Source organism: Rissa tridactyla, chromosome 18 (genome assembly GCF_028500815.1).
Source record: "Rissa tridactyla isolate bRisTri1 chromosome 18, bRisTri1.patW.cur.20221130, whole genome shotgun sequence".
NCBI lineage: Eukaryota > Metazoa > Chordata > Aves > Charadriiformes > Laridae > Rissa > Rissa tridactyla.
In genome coordinates, this window is record NC_071483.1 from 141,520 (window position 1) to 159,331 (window position 17,812).

The window sequence follows — 17,812 nt, forward strand, 5'->3', positions numbered from 1 at the left end:
TATATCTACCTGAAACTTCCCTGGTTACTAAAGCAGATGCCTCCTCTCGCGTTGCCACCGTAAGGATAAGGAAAGCAGACTGACAGTGCTACAAAGTGAACAAAATAAACACACAGGGCTTTTCCTCCTTGCTTGTTCTGCAATTCGCAAGTGTCGGCTGTCACCATCACAATTCTGCATTTCCGGGCCTGATACAGTCGGGTTTTTTTAATGCACATTACCCCGCTCCTTGCGACTCGCCCCGTTGCCTCGGCTACTCTACCCCCCTCCCCCCAAACCACCTCTGCTTTCCCACCGTAGCCCCGGTTTTGCAGAGGGGAAGCCTCAGCCGGCCCAGGGGGTGCTGCGGGTGCGGTGCCGCTTTCACGCCTGGGCTGGCAAATTTTTAGGACAGTTTGCCCGAGGCGGCGATAATCCCTTCCCCTCGGAGGGGGGCCGACTGCCCGCACCCCTCCCCGGCCCGCAGCCTCCTGCTCCCTGTTGCCATGGCAAAGGATACGTGTTGCCAGGGAGAACGGCACCGCGGAGGTACCCTCCTCCCGCCGTCGCCATGGCAACCGTCTCCCAGCCTTCCCTCCGCTCTATTGCCACGGAGACAGTCGCCCCGCTCCCTATCTCCCCGTGTTGCCGTGGCGATGGGGGAGGACCAGCCGCCCGCGGAGGCCGCGGGTTGCCACGGCAACGCGCTCCTCTCTGTTGCTATGGAAACAGCCCCGCTCCTCACTCTCCTGCCCCGTTGCTATGGCAACAGCATCCTTCCCACCCCATCCTACACCCCTCTGCCCCAAAAAAGGTACCACGGGGCAGAACCCCACTCGTTGACACGGCCCGGGGGTTCGGGGTCCTGAAGGCGAGGGGTGCCCGGGGGACCCCAAGAGGGGCTGGGGGCGTGGGGATAGGCAGGGGACAGGGATGAGGACACGGTCCGGGGCCGGGGGTGTGGGGGTGGGTGGGGGACAGGGGACAGGGGGACCCGGGACGGGGACAAGGGGAGGGACCCGTTCCGGGGGACAGGAACCCCGCCTGGCAGAGGGATACGGGGCACAGGGCCCGGCCCCGTCCTCCCCGCGGCTGGCCCCAGCCCCGTCCCGCCCCCGTCCCGCCCGCTCGTCCCCATGGCAGCCGCCAGGCCGGGCCGGGCCATGGCGGCGGCCGCGCTTTGCCTGGGCCGGGCCCCGCCGCGGCCGCGGCCGTTGGTGGTGATCCTCGGCGCTACCGGCACCGGCAAGTCGGCGCTGGCGCTGCAGCTGGGGCTGCGCCTCGGCGGGGAGATCGTCAGCGCCGACTCCATGCAGGTACGGCCGGGACCGGCCTCCGTGAGGCCGGGGGTAGGCCCGGGGTAGGCCCGGGAACCGAGAGACGCCAGGGGCGGGCCTAGGGCTCGGGGAGGGCCGCGGCCGGGCCCGGGGGAGGCCGCGGCCGGGCCTGGGGACCGAGGAAGGCCGGAGCTGAGCCCGGGGTCGCTGGCGAGGCTGAGGGTGTCCGGAGGCGGCCTGGCCTGGTGCCGGGGGAGGGATAGTGGGGCCAGGTCGGGGCCCGGAGAGGCCCGGCTCCTCCGCGGACCCCAGGCTCGGTGCCGGTGGGGGACAACCCGGGGGACGGATCCTGTCCGCCGGCTGAGCTCCTGGGCAGGCCTCGATGGCCCTGTCCTGGTGGCTAGTTTTTTGCTTTTGGGTGCGCGGTGTCACAGCTCGGGGGAGCGGTGCTGTCCTCATGCCCGAGCTCTCAGTATGGCGGCACAACCAAAACCAACCCCCGCCCTTGCCAATAAATTAATCTTCTGGAAAGAAACCAAAGCAAGGGTGTTTTAATTTTAACCTGCAAAAAGCTATGCAGAGGTGTGAGGAGCAATTGACGAAGGGACGCAGCAGCTGGAGTTAATCGGCAGCGAGCGATGCCCAGGATTGCTCCTGCAGATGCGGCTGACATGGACCTCGAGTTGTGGGCAACCGCGCGGGACATGGTGTGAGTCCTGTCTGGGAAACCGCGTCTGATGGAGGCCTCAGGGTGCGTGGTTTGGTCTGCACTGGTCCCTGCATTGTGCTTCTCGTCCTGGCGAGGCAGTGGTGCCGGCTGTCCTGCCAGAGGCTGTGTTATGGATGTAGCATAGGTGAGGCTGTAAGGTAGCAGCCGAAGGCCAGCGGCTCCCTCCCCAGTCACCCAGCAAAGGGACACTGACGAGATATGGAGAAGAATATTGAAAATGGTATTTGCTACTTGCCGGTTGCACTGTTTGTGGTCCCATCTCGTATTGCCAGCGGCAGCAGGGAGTATATGGATTGTACAGTCAGGATCAGTAAACACCAAGGAACTGAGCCTCATTTTTTTTTACCCTAATTGCATTCAGCTACAAGAGCTTTATCACGAGATGTGGATTCCAGCCACCACAGGGATTTTGTTGTTGTTTAGTAAAATGTTTTCCTTCCTACTCAACACTTTTTACTGTTCTCTTTCTGGAATGCCTGAACTTTCCATCAGGTTTAATGTTTAACATATTTGTTACACTTCTTAAAAAGGTGTTTTCTGCCAACCAACACCCTTTGCCCTTTGTGCTGCTCAGAGATTGACTCTCGCTGTCCTGTGACCATCTCCTGGTTTCCTGCACCAGGCTGCTGATGCTGGCCACTGTTTGTATGCCAGAGAGCTGCTGGGGATGCTGCCCAGGATACGGGTGGCTTTCTGGGCTGCCAGCGCACGTTGCAGGCTCATTTTCTCCACAGACCCTGTCTGGGCTGGGGCAGCTTTTAATTGGCTGCTGTTTAGTTTCCAAGGCAAGTTACCCTGCTCTAGTGTCTGCATCAGAAACGCCTCTGAGCAGAGCTTGGCTGGGGCAGTTTTACTGATACCGAGCTTCCTGACCCGGACAAACCCTAGAGCTTTTGTTCAATTATTTGTGCCTGTTAGTGTACTGTGAATACTGAGGTTCTTGGACCGTGTGGTGACTGACAGCCCAGTGTACGGCAGGCTTGAATATCAGGGAAAGGGCTGTTTACTTGAGTGATCCTGCGAATGCGAGACTCCTGCTGCATCCTGAGCTCTGCAGACGTGGATGGAGCCGGCTGGTATGCTGTGGATTCTCGTTTCGTGCTGGTGGATGTTTTGAAGCATGTATTTTGTGCTCTGGTTGTTTCAGATCCCACTATGGGAATGCAGGCGCTGGGAGGACTCTGGCTGCAGGCGCCCAATGGCATCCGGGCTCGAATGGCTCTTGTCCTCCTTTCCTTTTAATCTCATTCTAGCGTGACTGTGGAGCGAGAGCTGAGCAGCTCCACTACTTTTATCCCGTAAAGCAGCGTGCTTTCAGCGTGGCCTCTCGGGGCGGCGAGGCGGGGGAGCCCTGCCCCTCCACGGCCCTGGTCGCCTGAAGGCACAGCCTCAAGCAGGTCGGTGTCTGCGCCTCCCCCACTGTGCTCCACTAACCCCCGTGCCCCGCTTAGGCGGCTGCAGCCAGCCAACTGGGTCTGCTTTCTTGCTGGCTTTGTTCCTGTGGAATATTGTCTCCCTGCTGCCTATCCCTCTGCCATGCAGCGCTGGCTCCGGTGTCCTTGCAGGAGAATTGCCGGGTCTTAAAAATCCCATTGCTCTTTCTCGACTGACAGCTGCCAGTGACCATGTCGCCCTCAGCCCTCTCTTGTCCATTCATCGCTGGGCCCCGTGTGGGTCTTCACGGAGCTCTGACAAATGCTGGCAGTGTTTTGGGCAGCTGCTGGGGCTGGAGCCAGGGTGGGGAAGGGGCCGGGGAGCCCCGAGCCCACCTGTTCCCACACACAGGCACCCCCCTATCTCCAGAGACGTTTTCGTCATGGCTTTGAGTCGCTGTGGTCAAATTACAGATTTAGCTGCTGCCTTCATGCAGCTCAGGAGCTCTGGTTAATCTGGTGGCCTCTTAATCTTTCTTTTTGTCCTTTCTGGTGCCCTTTGTCATCCCAGTGAGTTTCCTTACTCCTGTAACTCATTCCCTGGGGAAGCCCGGCCGGGTGAAGACAGTCCCGCTTCATTCCTGGCTGAGCAGTGGGTGCGCAGTGATCCCGTTGTCCCTTCTGGATTTCATAGTTTGGGGTGGGGATGCAGTCCTTCTCCGGAGGCTGTTGTAGCACACCGTCTACATTTGTCAGTTAGTGTGTCAAGTCAGGACATCCTAAGAGGCTCTGCTGACATCCTTCTCATGGCAGGGATCAGAGCGGGCAGTGAATCGTGCTGTCCTTGCATGCTTGCTTGGTTTGGGTCCTCCATGCCCATCTCCAGCTGGGACATCCTTTGGCCCCTGTGAAGTCTTCATGCTCTTCTCTGGTGTAGGTGACTTGGATGTGTCTGGGTTCCCCATATGGCACAGCCGTCATGTCATAGAGTCACAGAATAATAGTTTGGGTTGGAAGGCACCTTAAAGATCATCCAGTTCCAACCCCCTTCCATGGCAGGAACACTTCCCACTAGATGGGGTTGCTCAAAGCCCCGTCCAACCTTTGCTACTGTGCTCCCTGCACTCAGGGCAAGGACAGTGCCTTTCCATCTGGTGTAGATGGGGAAAAAGGGGCAGAGTTTGGGATTGTGCATGAAACTGGTGGCAGAGTGAGGGTTTGGGAGAGCCCACCCTTCCTAGGCTGTGGGCTGAGGGTCCTCACAGCCACCGTTTCCTGAGGATCGCTGGTCTCCTGCCTGTTTCCCCACCCATTAGCAAGAGGAGACGGCGCTGACCTTGCAGCACAGCGCTGTGAGCCATGGGGCTGACCTGCCCGGGCTTTCAGTGGCAGAGGTGGGAGGATGCCGTCAAGGCTAAGCATCTTTAGTCCCCAGCTTGTATTTGGTGTCTCGGAGGCCTGCTGCTCCAGCCTGCTGCTAATCTGTTTTGGGGCCTTAGAAAGCAACAAAGGCTTATCTGAGCTGCTTGCTGAAAATAGAAATGAGTGTTGGGAGGATGTCTCGGTGCGAGGCCCTGCCGACAGCCAGCTGGTGGAAACCTTCTCTGGGCTTTGCTGGGTGCGTGTAAAAGGCTGCCTTTGTTTCCTCCCAGCCCACACACTGACACCGCATTCCTCCGTCTCTTGTTGCCAGGTATTTGGGGAGGCTCTCGGTGTTTAATCTCCAGGAGAATCTTGGGGGATTGGAGCCTGGGCTGTAAATCCCAGCTCTGCCTGCACAGGGCAGTGGGAGCTCCCAGCTGCCTCCGAGCCTCCCCGTCAGCCCTCTGTATTGATTGGGATTTCAGGCAGATGAGCGGGAGTCGGAGCTGGAGGGCTGGACTGGCCCTTGCTGGGGGAAAGAAGGCACTGAGCCAAAGCTCCCCAAATTCAAAGGTTTTTAGTGCCAACTGGAGACCTCTGTTGAATGGTGCTGCTCAGCCCAGGGCTGGGTAATGGAAGGGGATCAATAGGCTGCAGCCAGCCACAGGGCACGTTGGCAGAGACCTGCCTATTGGGCCTCTCCTTGTCTGCTCACTGTCCCCTGGAGCCAGCTGGGTTTCTGCAGGGCAGAAAGGAAGAGCATTGGGTTGCCCTCCCGCTCCCCCCTCGCTTCCTGCCCCCAGGCGAGCCTTTCTCCTATGAGGGACCGGGAGCAGGGGCTGGCACTCACCCTCCAAGCTGCAAGTGGAAGAGTTAAGCTGGGGAGTGTCTGCTGGGCTGCAGACGGTTCAGCCGCCCCAGCAGCTTGCATGACTGCTCCATGCAGGGATCTGGCTTCCCTGCTCCACTAACCTCGGATCGTCCCGTGCTGCCGCTCCGTGCCTTCTGCCCGTCGGTCACCTCTATGTCACCTTGTCCTTTGGTCTGGGACCAGAGGAGGCAGTGGGTGGAGGCCATGCTGTGGCTTCTCAGAGGGGATTAAGGGGAAATTTGTTTCTGGAAGGCTGGCCCTCTGCCTGGGGTGTTTTCTGGGTGATGGAGGAGGAAATGAGTACAGCCGTTTTCAGTCTCTTCTCCCATCAGGCCAGTTTATCCCAAGCTGGGAGACTGCTCCAAGCGGGGACATGCTGGGAGCTAAACATCCTCCCTGCGACCGCAGCACGAAGCAGAGCCTTAGCTGCCACCTGGCACAGAGGGTGCTCGGTCCTTGGCACGGCGCGGAGCTGGGCTGGACAGAAGGGCTTTCTGCGCCCCACTGCGACCACGTGCCTGCTGCCAGCACCCTTGGGGGGCAGGTCCCCGCTCTGGTCCCTGTTTGTCTGCAGCTCTGCAGAGCCTCGCAGCACCCACTGATGGGCATGCTGTGGGGAGAAGGCGAGCAGCTTTCCTTTCTTCTCCTGGGTGGAAGATGCTGTCATCTGAAAGGGCTCTTCTGCTCCTGGGTCCCAGCCGAGCTGTGGGGATGGGATGCCGGGCTGAGGTTGCTCTGGTACTTGCATAGCCTGGGTGTGTGGGCTGGGCTGTGGCTGTTGTTTTGTGCAGCCTGGAGGGTGGATTTGGGCTGTGGCTCGGATGCATGCTGCTGGGATCGCAGGTTACCTTGGCATTCTTCACCAAGAATGCTCCCGAGGGGTTGGTTTTGGTGGCTTTTCTTTCTACTCTGCTTTTAGCTGTCTAGCTGAGGGCCAGCATCTCTCGGCAGTGCTCTTCCAGGTTGTATATCCCAAACTCAAGATTGAAGACACACCTTGAAGCAGTGAGATGCTGCTGGTTGCACTCACCAGTGTCTCCTGCCTCTTTTCCCCTGGGGTCATTGGCCTGCACCGATGTGTTTTGCTCCTTTCTGTCCCTGACCAGCTCAGTGAGAGCAGGCAGCAGATGGAACACCAGGCTTTTATGGTGCTCATGAGCTGAGACAGTTTGTGTGTGTTTAGGAGGCTCCATGAAGTTGCACGTTGCATCCAGGGAGATCTTTGTGTGTTATGGGAAGCAGTGATCCTTGTCCCCCAACGAGACTTGGTGTTGTGCTGCAGACAGGTGTTTGGAGAGAGGCACACCTCAACTTTTAGCTGCAACGGCAGAAGATGAGGAACCTGCAGCTTGGAGGCAGCTGCCCTCATTGTTTTGGAGCTCTGTGCTTCAGAGCTGGGCTTGGCTGGTTACACTGACTGGGCTCTGACACTGCTCTGATTGCTCGATCAGGCTTTCCGTCCCTAACTGCAGGGTTGTATCAGAGCAGGAAGGCAGTCATGAGCAGTCGGACTCACGGTTCGTCTCCTAAAGGCAGGAGCAAACACCAGAGACAGGCAGTTTGGCCCTGGCAGGAGCAGGTGTTGGCAAGATTCCTGCTGCCTCGCCTGAACAGGGCACATGCCCCTGCCTGTGCTGCTTCTCCAGAGACTGGTGAGGGGCTTGGAGGATAATAGGGGCAGGCAGAGGCTGTGTGTGGGGCAGGAGCAGTGGTTGGTGGGCGTTTCATGGGACGCAGAGGTGAATGACAGGCTCTTCTCTTCCCCAGGTGTACAAGGGCTTGGACATCATCACGAACAAGGTTTCTCCCCAGGAGCAGCGTCTGTGCAGACACCACATGATCAGCTTTGTGGATCCCCTTGTCTCTAACTACACAGTGGTGGATTTCAGAGACAAAGCTGTGGCTCTGATATCCTTTCACGCTGCAGCCTGCCTGGCTCAGCAGATACGGACTCCCCCCCTCCACAGCCAGCCCTGCAAGAGAGATCAGTGTTTCCATCAGCCTTGGGCTCTTCACATTGCGCCAACTCCAGTTTTCAGAGGATACTGCTGCCGAGGGGGGCTTGGAGCTTCTTTTTTCCAGCTAATACTCAGGGTGGCCTCTGCTCAGGGCTGGTTGGGGAAGCTTTCTGCTGCACTGCAACACTGCAGAGCCAGATATTGCCCCCCCTGGCAGTCCCTGCGTGTCCCTGAGTTTTGGTGGTATCTGGCACAGGTAGCAGAGGATAGTGAGAGATCGGACACCTATAACCCTGTCCTGCTGCCTCACTGGCCCTGTGGGGCTGGGAGAGTGGGGTCTGGGCCCCAGGCTGCTGCTCCCCACAGTCCTCCCTCCCTGCCATGCATCTCTGCTTATGCTCCCTGACTGTGGCACATTGAAGATATCTTTGCCCGAGACAAGATCCCGATTGTTGTGGGAGGAACCAACTACTACATTGAGTCCCTGCTCTGGAAGGTCCTTATCAGCACCAAGGTACCGTTGTGGGGCTGTGTTTCCCTCCGGAAAAGGGTGAGCCCCATGTTCAGGGCAGGCTTCCTGTGACCGGGCATGGTGCTCCCCCTGCTAGAGTGGGGCAAGGAGAACCAAAACCCTCTCATTCACCTCGTGAGTCTGGGGAATCATCTTGCTTGTGCTGGCATTGTTCATGGATGAGTGGCTTGACTCAGAGCTGCCTCGTGCCCCACAGGAGAAGGCCAGCACAGGCCCTGGGCTGGTCACCGACAGGAAAGTGGAGCTGGAGCAACTGGACGGTGTGGAGCTGCATCGCCGTCTGAGCCAGGTGGACCCAGAGATGGCAGCTAAGCTACACCCTCATGACAAGCGCAAAGTGGCCAGGTATGCTTGGTGTGCTGGGGGCAGGGGATGCCAGGGCCCAGCACCCCTTCCTGAGGGAATCGTGTGCCTCACGAACACAGCAACATGAGCTCTCCCATCCCAGGTGGGTGCTCCTAGCCTCTTAGCAACGTGCTTGGGGACCTTGGAGCACTGGTGTTGGGGAACTCTCTGGGATCTGAGAACTTTGGCCACACAGCCCCCAGTTTGAGCTGCCTTTGGTGGCCAGGACAGTGCATGGCTTCTGGCTTGTGTGCACCAGGGCTGCTCCCGCTGCGGTGCCCCAGGAGCAGGGTTTATCTGGAGCTATTTAAAGAGCAAGCTGCGGTGCTAGCTGAGTAACATACCTGAGCTCTGTGGGAACAGCACAGCAGCAAGACCAGGCTTGCTGCTTTGACGGGTCCGTCCCAGCCGAGCCCTGGCCTGGGGGGAGCAGAATGCCGCCCACCCCATTCGCACGGTACAGGGGGATGGAGGGTTGGGCACCCCATGCAGCTTCCTCCACCTCCCTGGCTGGGCTGGGCTGAGCTGGCAGTAATGCTTCACCGCATTGGCAATGCTGGCCCCTTCCCTGCAGCCCTGCCTGGCTGGAAAGGGCAGGGCTGGAGCCAGAACCCCATCCCCTGCAGGGCTTGTCCCAGTGCCAGGCAGGAGTGGGTGGCTGTGCTCTGGGTTCCTTGGGTGCCATTGCTGTGCTCTGCACTGCATTGCACCCCCAGGACCTGGGTGTGCTTGGGATGCCGGGCACGGGATGGAGCAGAAACCTGCCCTCCCCCCACATGAGAGGGTTGCATCGCAGCGAGTGTCTGCGGTTCCCTTTGCTGGAGCCCCCAGGGCTGCTGGGGAAATGGAAAAGCTCATCCTCACCCAGCCTCTGAGCTCTGTCTGTGTCTGCTTACAGGAGCCTCCAAGTGTTCGAAGAGACGGGGATCCCCCATAGTGAAATCTTGCACCAGCAGCAGGAGGAGGAAGGCGGGGGACCCTTAGGGGGACCCCTGAAATACCCCCATTCCTGCATCTTGTGGCTGCATGCAGACCAGGCAGGTGAGAGTGGGCTTTGCACAGCTCCTGGCTGGCTGAGCTTGGTGATGTGAGGTTAGAGCTGACTCCCTGCTCCTGCTCCAGCCTCCTCCCTAAAGAAGGCAGCAATAGCTTTGGCATCAGTGGGCGTGACAGAGGACTAGCTCCTCTCCCCTGCTGGGCTGTGCCTTCCTCTGGTGGATCGGGAGGCTGGGAGTGCCAAACTGAGTCCTAGTACGTTGTCCAGTTGTGGCCCTCCTGAGGGCATGGCTCTGAGCGGCTGGATGTGTGCTCTTCTCCTCTCAGCTCTGGACCAGCGGCTGGAGAAGCGGGTGGATGACATGCTGGCTGCGGGACTACTGGAGGAGCTGCGGGACTTCCACCGCCGGTACAACCAAGAGAAAGTGGCCGAGAACAGGTGGGTGAGAAGCAAGCTCCCTTTCAGGGCTCCCAGTCCCACCTTCCAGACCCATGCAGGGCCCAGACCAGCTCTCTCTGCAGCAGCTCCAATGTATCAGTGCTCCCAGCCCTGTCCCAGCAGCACCTGCTTCTGCAGCAAGGCCAGCAGACTGGACGGGTGCCTGCCTCTGTGGGAGCACCATCAGCAGAAAGGTCTGAACCAGCCAGATCCTCCAGCACTTCCTGGACTTCCCTGCCAGAACCCTTAGATCAGGGCTGGGCAAACAGCAGAGTCCCTGTGGGTCTTAGTGTTGAATTAATTTTGCCTGGACCATACCTGCCAAGCGGTGACATTTCCCCTCAGTAATTGGGGGGAATTACTTGGTGCTGCCTGAGTGTTCACACAGCGCAGCTGACATGGGGTGGCACTGAAGGCACCAATCTGCATTCCTGTATGCGTGGCTTGGCTTGTCCCCTGAGGCCATGGGCTTGTGTCACCTGGGGAGGTCCCTGCAGGGTGAGACGCATAGATATGAGCTATTACGGGGAGGGTTGAGGTCTGCCATTGTTCTGAAGGCTACTGCTTTGACGCCCGTCTCTTGTCTTGTTCTCCAGGCAGGATTACCAGCACGGCATCTTCCAGTCCATTGGATTCAAGGAGTTCCATGAGTACCTTGTCAGTGAGGGGAATTGCTCACCCGAGACGAGTGCTCTGCTGCTGCAAAAAGGTGAGAGAGGCACCCTGCATGCCCTGTGTCCCTCAGCCCCACGCAGCTCCAGGTGACTCTGCGTAATGGTCTGAACCAAGCTCAAACCCTGGGGCAGGTCTTGTTGGGGTTGAGCTGCACCTTTCTCTCTGAGTTTTCCACTTCTGCCAGCCCAGGAGGGACAGGGACTCCTTTTTCAGTGCTTGGAGAACATCTCTGAGCTCACCCCCACCAATTCCTCCCTCCCTTCCTCCAGGTCTCCTTGGAAGATGTACTGGGCACAGTGTAACTTGGGATCTGGAGCTGGTCCATCAGTGACCTGGGTGATAGGATCCCAGCTGAGGTGTGGATGATGTGGAGAATAGGGCTAGAAAAAAGGAATGAAGCAGAACTCAGCATCTGGTTCAGCAGCAGGATGGTGGGAAGGGATCTGGGGATCTAGCGGATGACAGCATGAGTCAGTAGTGATGCCTTTTCTTTGGCATGTGTCATTCTGGAGTGTCTGGACAGATACGCTGTTGTTAGAGGAGAGAGCTGCTCTGCTTCTCAGCACAGCAGAGGTCCCAGGCGGAGTTGGTCTGTGTGGAGGGTTGGGTGTGAAGTGGAGATGGAGGCTGAGGAAACCACTGAAATGATAAAAGTCTTGAAAACAAGTCTGGTGCAGATGGGTCTTCTTGTGTCTGCTCAGGAGACGATTGTGGAGCAATACGATAAGTCTGGTACTAAATATTGAAAGGTTGTGCAATGGTAAACCATCCTTTGGGCCCACTGGGGGTAGGACAAGGAGTCCTGGGCTCCGTTTGTGCAGAGAAGTATTCAATTACGTGTTATGAGAGCAGTGCGGCCCCTGAACACATTGTCCTACCTGCTAAAAGGGGCACCTTGTCCAGCCCTTCGCGCTGCCACTGCCCCAACACTGTCTGGCAGGGCTCACCCTCTTTGCCATGGTGACTGCTTCTCCCTGCTGGCTCAGAGACCTTCAGACTGACAGTAGGAATACTTCTCTTAAGCGAGCATGGTACCCTCCAGCACAAACTTTTGTCTTGTGTGATTTCCCCCCACTGGAGCCAACAGCCTCTTCTCACTCTGCTGTGAACTCAGCTCGCAGCATTGCACTGACCTTTGTTTTTATTTTTTATTCTGTTTCAAAGGGATCCAGGCCCTGAAACAGGTGACCAAGAGGTATGCCCGGAGACAGAACAAATGGGTCCGAAACCGCTTCCTGAGACGTAAGTCCTCTGTTCCTGCCCTGCCTCACCATCCCTATTCTCGCATCTCTTCTCACCCCTCCTTGGCACGTCCCTGACTCCCAGCTCAAGGGAGGAGAGTGGTGGCTCCTCTGCTTTGGGGCAGTGTGTGTGTGTGGGGTGTGAGTCTGGCAGGATCAGACCATCCTGCCTGGATTCTTCTGGCTGGCCCAGGCTGCCCTGGCTCTGCAAGTGTCTGCTGCCAGCCAGATCCGTCCAGGATCCACCCACCAGGCTCTGCCCTGATTCCAACCTGAACATGTGGGAAGGAGAGCAGCCGCTCAACCCTGCTGAGACAGCCCACCCAGCACTGTCCAGCTCCTTCTCACTGCTTCCCCTGTACCCCTGGCTGCCAGTCAAGAGAAGATCTTCCCTTCCCAACACAAGTGCCATCAGGACGGCTAATATCCTGACAGAACAAAGCAAGCAAAGGCTCAGCCCCATGGTGGGCAGCAGTAGATGATGGTGGCTGCAGGGATGCTGTGCTGCCGACAGCTCCCGAGGGGCTCGGGGAGGGCGTACCCAGTATGGTCCCTCTCCCAATGCACCCACACATGCTCCCTGCGCAGGGCGAAAAGCCCAGTTGGCAGCTGCCCTTCAGATTAGGAGCAGGAGCCCATTGGCTGCCCTTCGCCTGGGCCATGCTCACCGTGATGGCGAGGAGCCAGCAGGACTTCCCCGTCCCAGCCCCAGCCTTGGAGCAAGGCCAGCATCAGCAGCTGGGAGCCAGGCACTTGTTGAAAGGTGCTTGGCAGGGGCAAAACAACAATAAAAAAATTTAAAGGAAAAAAAAAAAAAGGCAGGGAGAAACTCGAGTCAAAAGATGGGCTTTGAATGGGATGCAAGAGCTTTCCTGGAGCCATGTGCTTGGTGGCTGTGGCTCACCTTTCTGATGGCAGGTGTGTTTCAGATCAGCCCTGTCAGGAGCTTGTTTATGGTTACAGCAATAAAAAGCAGCACCTGCTGGAGACTGGCACGCGGCTGCCTTTGATGGCTTTGTCTGAGTGGGGCCATGTGCCCAGTGTCTGCGGGCAGGTGAGCAATGCGGGCAGCGACATCTCCGGAGGGAGTGTGTGCCCTCTGATTGCAGCTGTCTCCCCCAGCTGGGCTGCATTGAGCACTCTGTGCCCTCCTGCCTGGGGGAGGCCAAAGGGGTGGCTTTGAAACTGTGCCTTGTCAGGTCAAGGCATTAGTAAAGCATCTCCCACTGTGGCCTGCTACTGGGAGCATTGGCTCCTGCAGCCACACAAGCAATTACCGCTCTGAGTGGGGACCTGCACCCACAGATTCCTCATCCAGACCTCCATGCCTGCATCTCCTTGTAAACTTTGTGTGATGGCTTTGTGCCTGGATCCAGCTTTTGATCTTCTGTGGCCTCCTGTGGACCATGTTCTGGTGGTGACCTGCCTTTTTATGCCTCCGTAGGTCCCGGGCCCAACGTGCCCCCAGTGTATGGCTTGGAGGTGTCTGATCTCTTGCAGTGGGAGGAGGATGTGCTGAAACCTGCTCTGGAGATTGTGGAGAGCTTCATCCAGGTACTGGGTAACTAGAGTAACACGTGAGCCATGGCTGAGAAGTCAGCTTCTCAGTAGTCTCCAGGCCCTGTCACTTGGCACTTAGTCTCTCCCATGAGCAGTGCTGTCTGCTTACATGTCCAGCCTTGGCCTTTCCTCGCAGTGGCAGAGGGTTGTTGTCTAAGCTGAAAATTTCTCCTAATGCCCAGTACTCCCTTGTCTTCCATGGTAAAACTGCAGCCTCTGTCCTGCTAACCCTAGTGTCTGTGTATGGCAAGTTCACGTCCCAAACTTTACCAAAATGAACACAGACAAGCACATTTTCATAGTAGAAACCAGTTTGAGACGTTATTTAATCTACAGGGACGTGAGCCCCCAGCAGAGCCTGTGAAGATGGAGTATGATGTAAACGAGAACAAACGGAGTCATCACGTGTGTGAGCTCTGCGAGAGAGTCATCATCGGGGACAGGGAGTGGGCAGGTAGGATGCGGCAAGGGGGAGAGGAGAGGACCTGGGAGGGGATGGTGACGCAGAGGGATGGAGTGAGGCAGTTCTGTGGAGCAGAGCAGCTTCCTTGGCTGTCTCAGCTCGGCCGGGTGACACTCAGCGCATGATCTTGGGCTTTCAAGAATTGTTTACAGCCCGTGTATGAAAGCAGCCATTTGCGAGCCCAGAGGGGGTGCAGGAGCTGTGCCACAGCAGCCATCTGTCAGGCTTCCCCCCCTTCCCCGGCACCCAGTAAACACTGCCACGCTCTGCCGTCACGCCAGACATGGGGATCTATACGTAGCATCAAACCTCAGAGCTGTGTTTAGTCAGGGCTGCTGGTCCTTTTCAGCACTTTAGATACTTCTAGATACAGGACAAATTTGACTCTTCTAAAATTTTGTTGTATAAAATTAAAGTTTCTTAATGTTTTTAATAGCTCAGTTTTGCTCCAATATCACCTATTTGCATGTTTTTCAAAAAAAAAGTATTCCTAGCTGTAACAGTAACAGAAAGGGATTTTCTGTTTTCAATAGACTTACTTTAAAAGAGCTCAGTTGGAATCAGATTAACTCAGTGAATTTATCTGTGCTGTGAGGCTCATGCTGAGAACCAGAAACAAAAAGTGGTGGAGAAACTGGCTGCAGAAATGAAACTGGTAAATCTCCATGCGTTGCCTGAATGCAGTATAAGCAGACACAATGCAAAGATAAATTTCCCAGGTCGTTGGTCGTTGGATTTGAACGAGTCACTTATTCCTATTGCTTCAGGGAGCTGCTGAAGGCAAAGATAGAAGTTGGCTCAGAATAGGAAGCTCATTGTAGTGAGATCGGTTTGTAAGTGTAATTGTTATTTCAGCCAGTCTCAGCTTGGACGTGCTTTGTAGGAGCTCTACCTACTCCAGAACTAGAGGACTTTGAAAGTTACGAGGGTCCATGCCCTCCGCCAGGTCCAGCGAGTCTTGTGACCAAGTGGGAACTGAAGATCCCCCCATACACTACAGCTGCAAACACTACAGCTAGGGATGTCATCCCAAATTCTGATAGATGATGACAATACCTTTCTCAGTCGAGATCAGCTGTTGTTCTCTGCATCCAGCTGAATTTGACTCCAGTCCCCAGATGGTGGGAGAAAAATCGTCCAAAACCTGGGTGTTACTTGTAAATGCAAAATGTAAAAGCTCAAAGGGAAGTGAAGACCGTAGTGGGAGCTGAGTCGATCTGCAATCTGGTCTGTTTTTTTAAATCAAGTTACAGATAGTTCTGGGAGCTGCTTCTCAGTACCCCACTGTCTCTGAAAGATTTTTAAATTTTATCTAATTTTACAATTTGTATGGACTTAAAAGAGCACACCTCCCCAGACAGCAGCAGAAATCCAGCCACTCTATGCTTTGATGCTGCTTGCGACAAATTGTAAGAGGTGAGACTGTATTTCAAGCTGAGGGTGACCCTACAGCATTGTGATATAGCAGCAGCTTTGCATGTAATTTCATCCTTTGGCAGAAAAGGATGACTGGAAAACACCTGAGGGCCTTGATTCAGTGAGCACATACCCTCATTTAATTAAGGCCCTGCTTGAAAAGTTTGCTGCTTTAATTGCTGCTCTGATCTCTTGGAAAGAGCAAACCCACCCTGCTAAGATGTTACATTGGTCTGGTTAGACAAAGTGCCTTTTACTTAGATAATACCGCTGATAACAGGAGGTTTTACTGTCCTTAACTGTGTGATTTCAAGCAGAAATGCAGCTCCTGCTGCCCCGCTGTGTCAGTACAAGTTGCATCCTTGGGATTATGCCTCTCTTCCTGTCCGACTCCTACTGAAATGCTCTCATAGCTGGGGGCCTTGCCCTGGAGTTATGCAAAAGCCTAATTATGCTCCAGGCTCCGTCCCTATCTGCGCTGTAGATGTACAGGATATCCCCAGTGCTGCGGTGCAGGCATCTAGGCTTACAAACGACCCTGGCAGTGCTCCATGGGGTGGCGGAGAGTTGCACAACCTCACCCGCATCCTGCAATGTGCTGCTTCTTTGGCAACACTTTCTCCCATCCTCCCGGTGTCGTGCCTCGGCTGGGAGTGGACTTGTTGGGAGAGTTGACAATCTGGAGTCTTCTGCATATACAGAGCCAGTTTTTTTCTCTTTCCCAGTCATTCCTGCAGTCAGGAGACAGCTTGGAAGTGTTGTCCCCCCTTCTGAGCCCCAATAGTTTGGCCTAGAAGTGTCCTTAGAAATGGTGAGGGCAGGGCTTGGGAGTTCACTTTTCTGCGGGAATGAATTGTGCGGGAGGATGGGAAGGGAGGGGGGTGGGGATCGGGTTGGGTGTTTCCTTCTCCGAATTCCACAGAGTTAAATGCTTTGTTTGCATCTTCCTCCAGCTCACACAAGATCCAAATCCCACCTGCACCACCTGAAGAAGAGAAGGAAGCTGGAGGCCGCCAGCCGTGCTGCAGAGACTGAGGGGGACAGTGGGGGTGCAGAGACCTCGGGCGAGGATAGCAGCGTGTCTTTGCCTTTGCCGTAGACTGCAAACCAGCTGGCAAAGGGGAGCAGCCACGCTTCCACCTCTACGGCGAGGAAGCAACTGAGTTCTGGATGGCCTTGAACCGAACGAGCTGAGTCATTTTTTTCAGGATGAGGCAGGTGTGTAAGTGATGGGCAAAGGCCGTTGGCTGCATCGGATCCTCTTCATGTGGCCTCATCGCGCCCTGTTCCCATGCTTCCCCAGCCCTGCCTGGAAAGGGCTGGGCCCTGGGGCAATGCTGCTAGGAGCATCCTCCCATGCCAAGCGTTAATTCCTGCCACAGACGCAGCATTATCCTTGGAATGGTTGAGCTGATCCTGCTGGCATGCGAATGTGTCGTTCTCAAAGACAGAAACACCCTGCGCTCCTCCAGCTTGGCCAGGAGTGAACTCTGGAGCTGAGCGAGTTCTTACCACCTTTATTGTGGAGAGGATGTATTTTTTTTCTTTTATATGGAAATAAAGTTCCAGGATTATTGTGGGTTCCCCTCCCTATTAGCAAGCACAGTTTTCTTGCTCTCTGTTTCCACCTGGGCTCAGGTTCCCTGCTCTGGGCACAGGGCAGGACATCCAGGCCTGGCTGCTTCTTCCAGTCACCTTTTGTGCAGCTTCTGAGGGAGCTGAGCAGATGTTCTCAGCGTGGTGGAGGCAGTCTGATCCCTCGGCACAGGGCAGGTGCAGAAGGAGCTGACACCTGTTAAACAGGAACTTGGAAATGATCTCATCAAGTTTGCAACAGATGAGTCTGTCCTAGTTAAAGCTGAATTCCCGGGGGTTTACACTGTGGTTTGGCAGTGGGAACCAGCCCCACATTTGACTCTGAGTTGCTGAGCAGCAAATTCCTTGTGCTGCATCCGTGAGGCAGTTGGTCTCCGCGGCGGCATTCCTGGAGGACACGAGCGCCGTCTGCGCCACTGCACTTCCTGGCGTGCCGCTCTGGCTGGAACCAGGAGGGCCTTTTCCAGGGCGTTTGGGATTCTCCTGGCAAATGCAATCAAGACGGTTCCTCCTTGGGAGGGTTTTGGGGTGGTAGAGCACATTTCTTTCCTTCTGCTGCTCGCGATACACCACGTGGCAAGAGGCATCTCTTGGGGGTCAGCCTGCAAGGGGAAGGGCTGCGTGGGCAGATTTGCCATCGCAGGCTCTGGAGGTGCCTGCTCTGATGGGGATGAGATTAAACCTCCAGTTTATGTTCCTCCGCATTGAATTATTTCTGTAATGCTCTGTGGGATGGCTGCCTTGGGCCATTTGATAGGGGCGCAGGGTGGCGTGAGAGCTTGGACTCAAGGGAATATGCAAAGGAGAGCTGGGAATTTGGGTTGGCTTTTCTCTGCCAGCACTGGGCAGAGCTGGGCATCAGCTTTGAGATGCTGGGCACCGCGTTCCTGTTGCTGGGTCTGTCTGCGGCGCCAGCTGAACCTCTTCTCAAGCCCAGACTTGTTTGCCGTCCACCTTACTCAGGCGCATGTGGATATGGGCTCAGCCCAGCGCTGGAGC

The 17,812-nt window shown here is 56.2% G+C and overlaps 1 protein-coding gene across 1 annotated transcript; it reads left to right on the forward strand.

Moving 5' to 3' along the window:
• The first annotated feature begins 1,107 nt into the window (after nt 1-1,107).
• TRIT1 (tRNA isopentenyltransferase 1) lies at nt 1,108-16,817 on the forward strand. The gene is made up of 11 exons (XM_054223841.1): nt 1,108-1,295; nt 7,360-7,500; nt 7,966-8,064; nt 8,279-8,427; nt 9,326-9,468; nt 9,751-9,862; nt 10,459-10,571; nt 11,702-11,779; nt 13,223-13,332; nt 13,675-13,792; nt 16,171-16,817. The coding sequence occupies exons 1-11, from the start codon at nt 1,116-1,118 to the stop codon at nt 16,314-16,316; spliced, it is 1,389 nt and encodes a 462-aa protein (XP_054079816.1). The 5' UTR covers nt 1,108-1,115; the 3' UTR covers nt 16,317-16,817.
• The last annotated feature ends 995 nt before the right edge of the window (nt 16,818-17,812 follow it).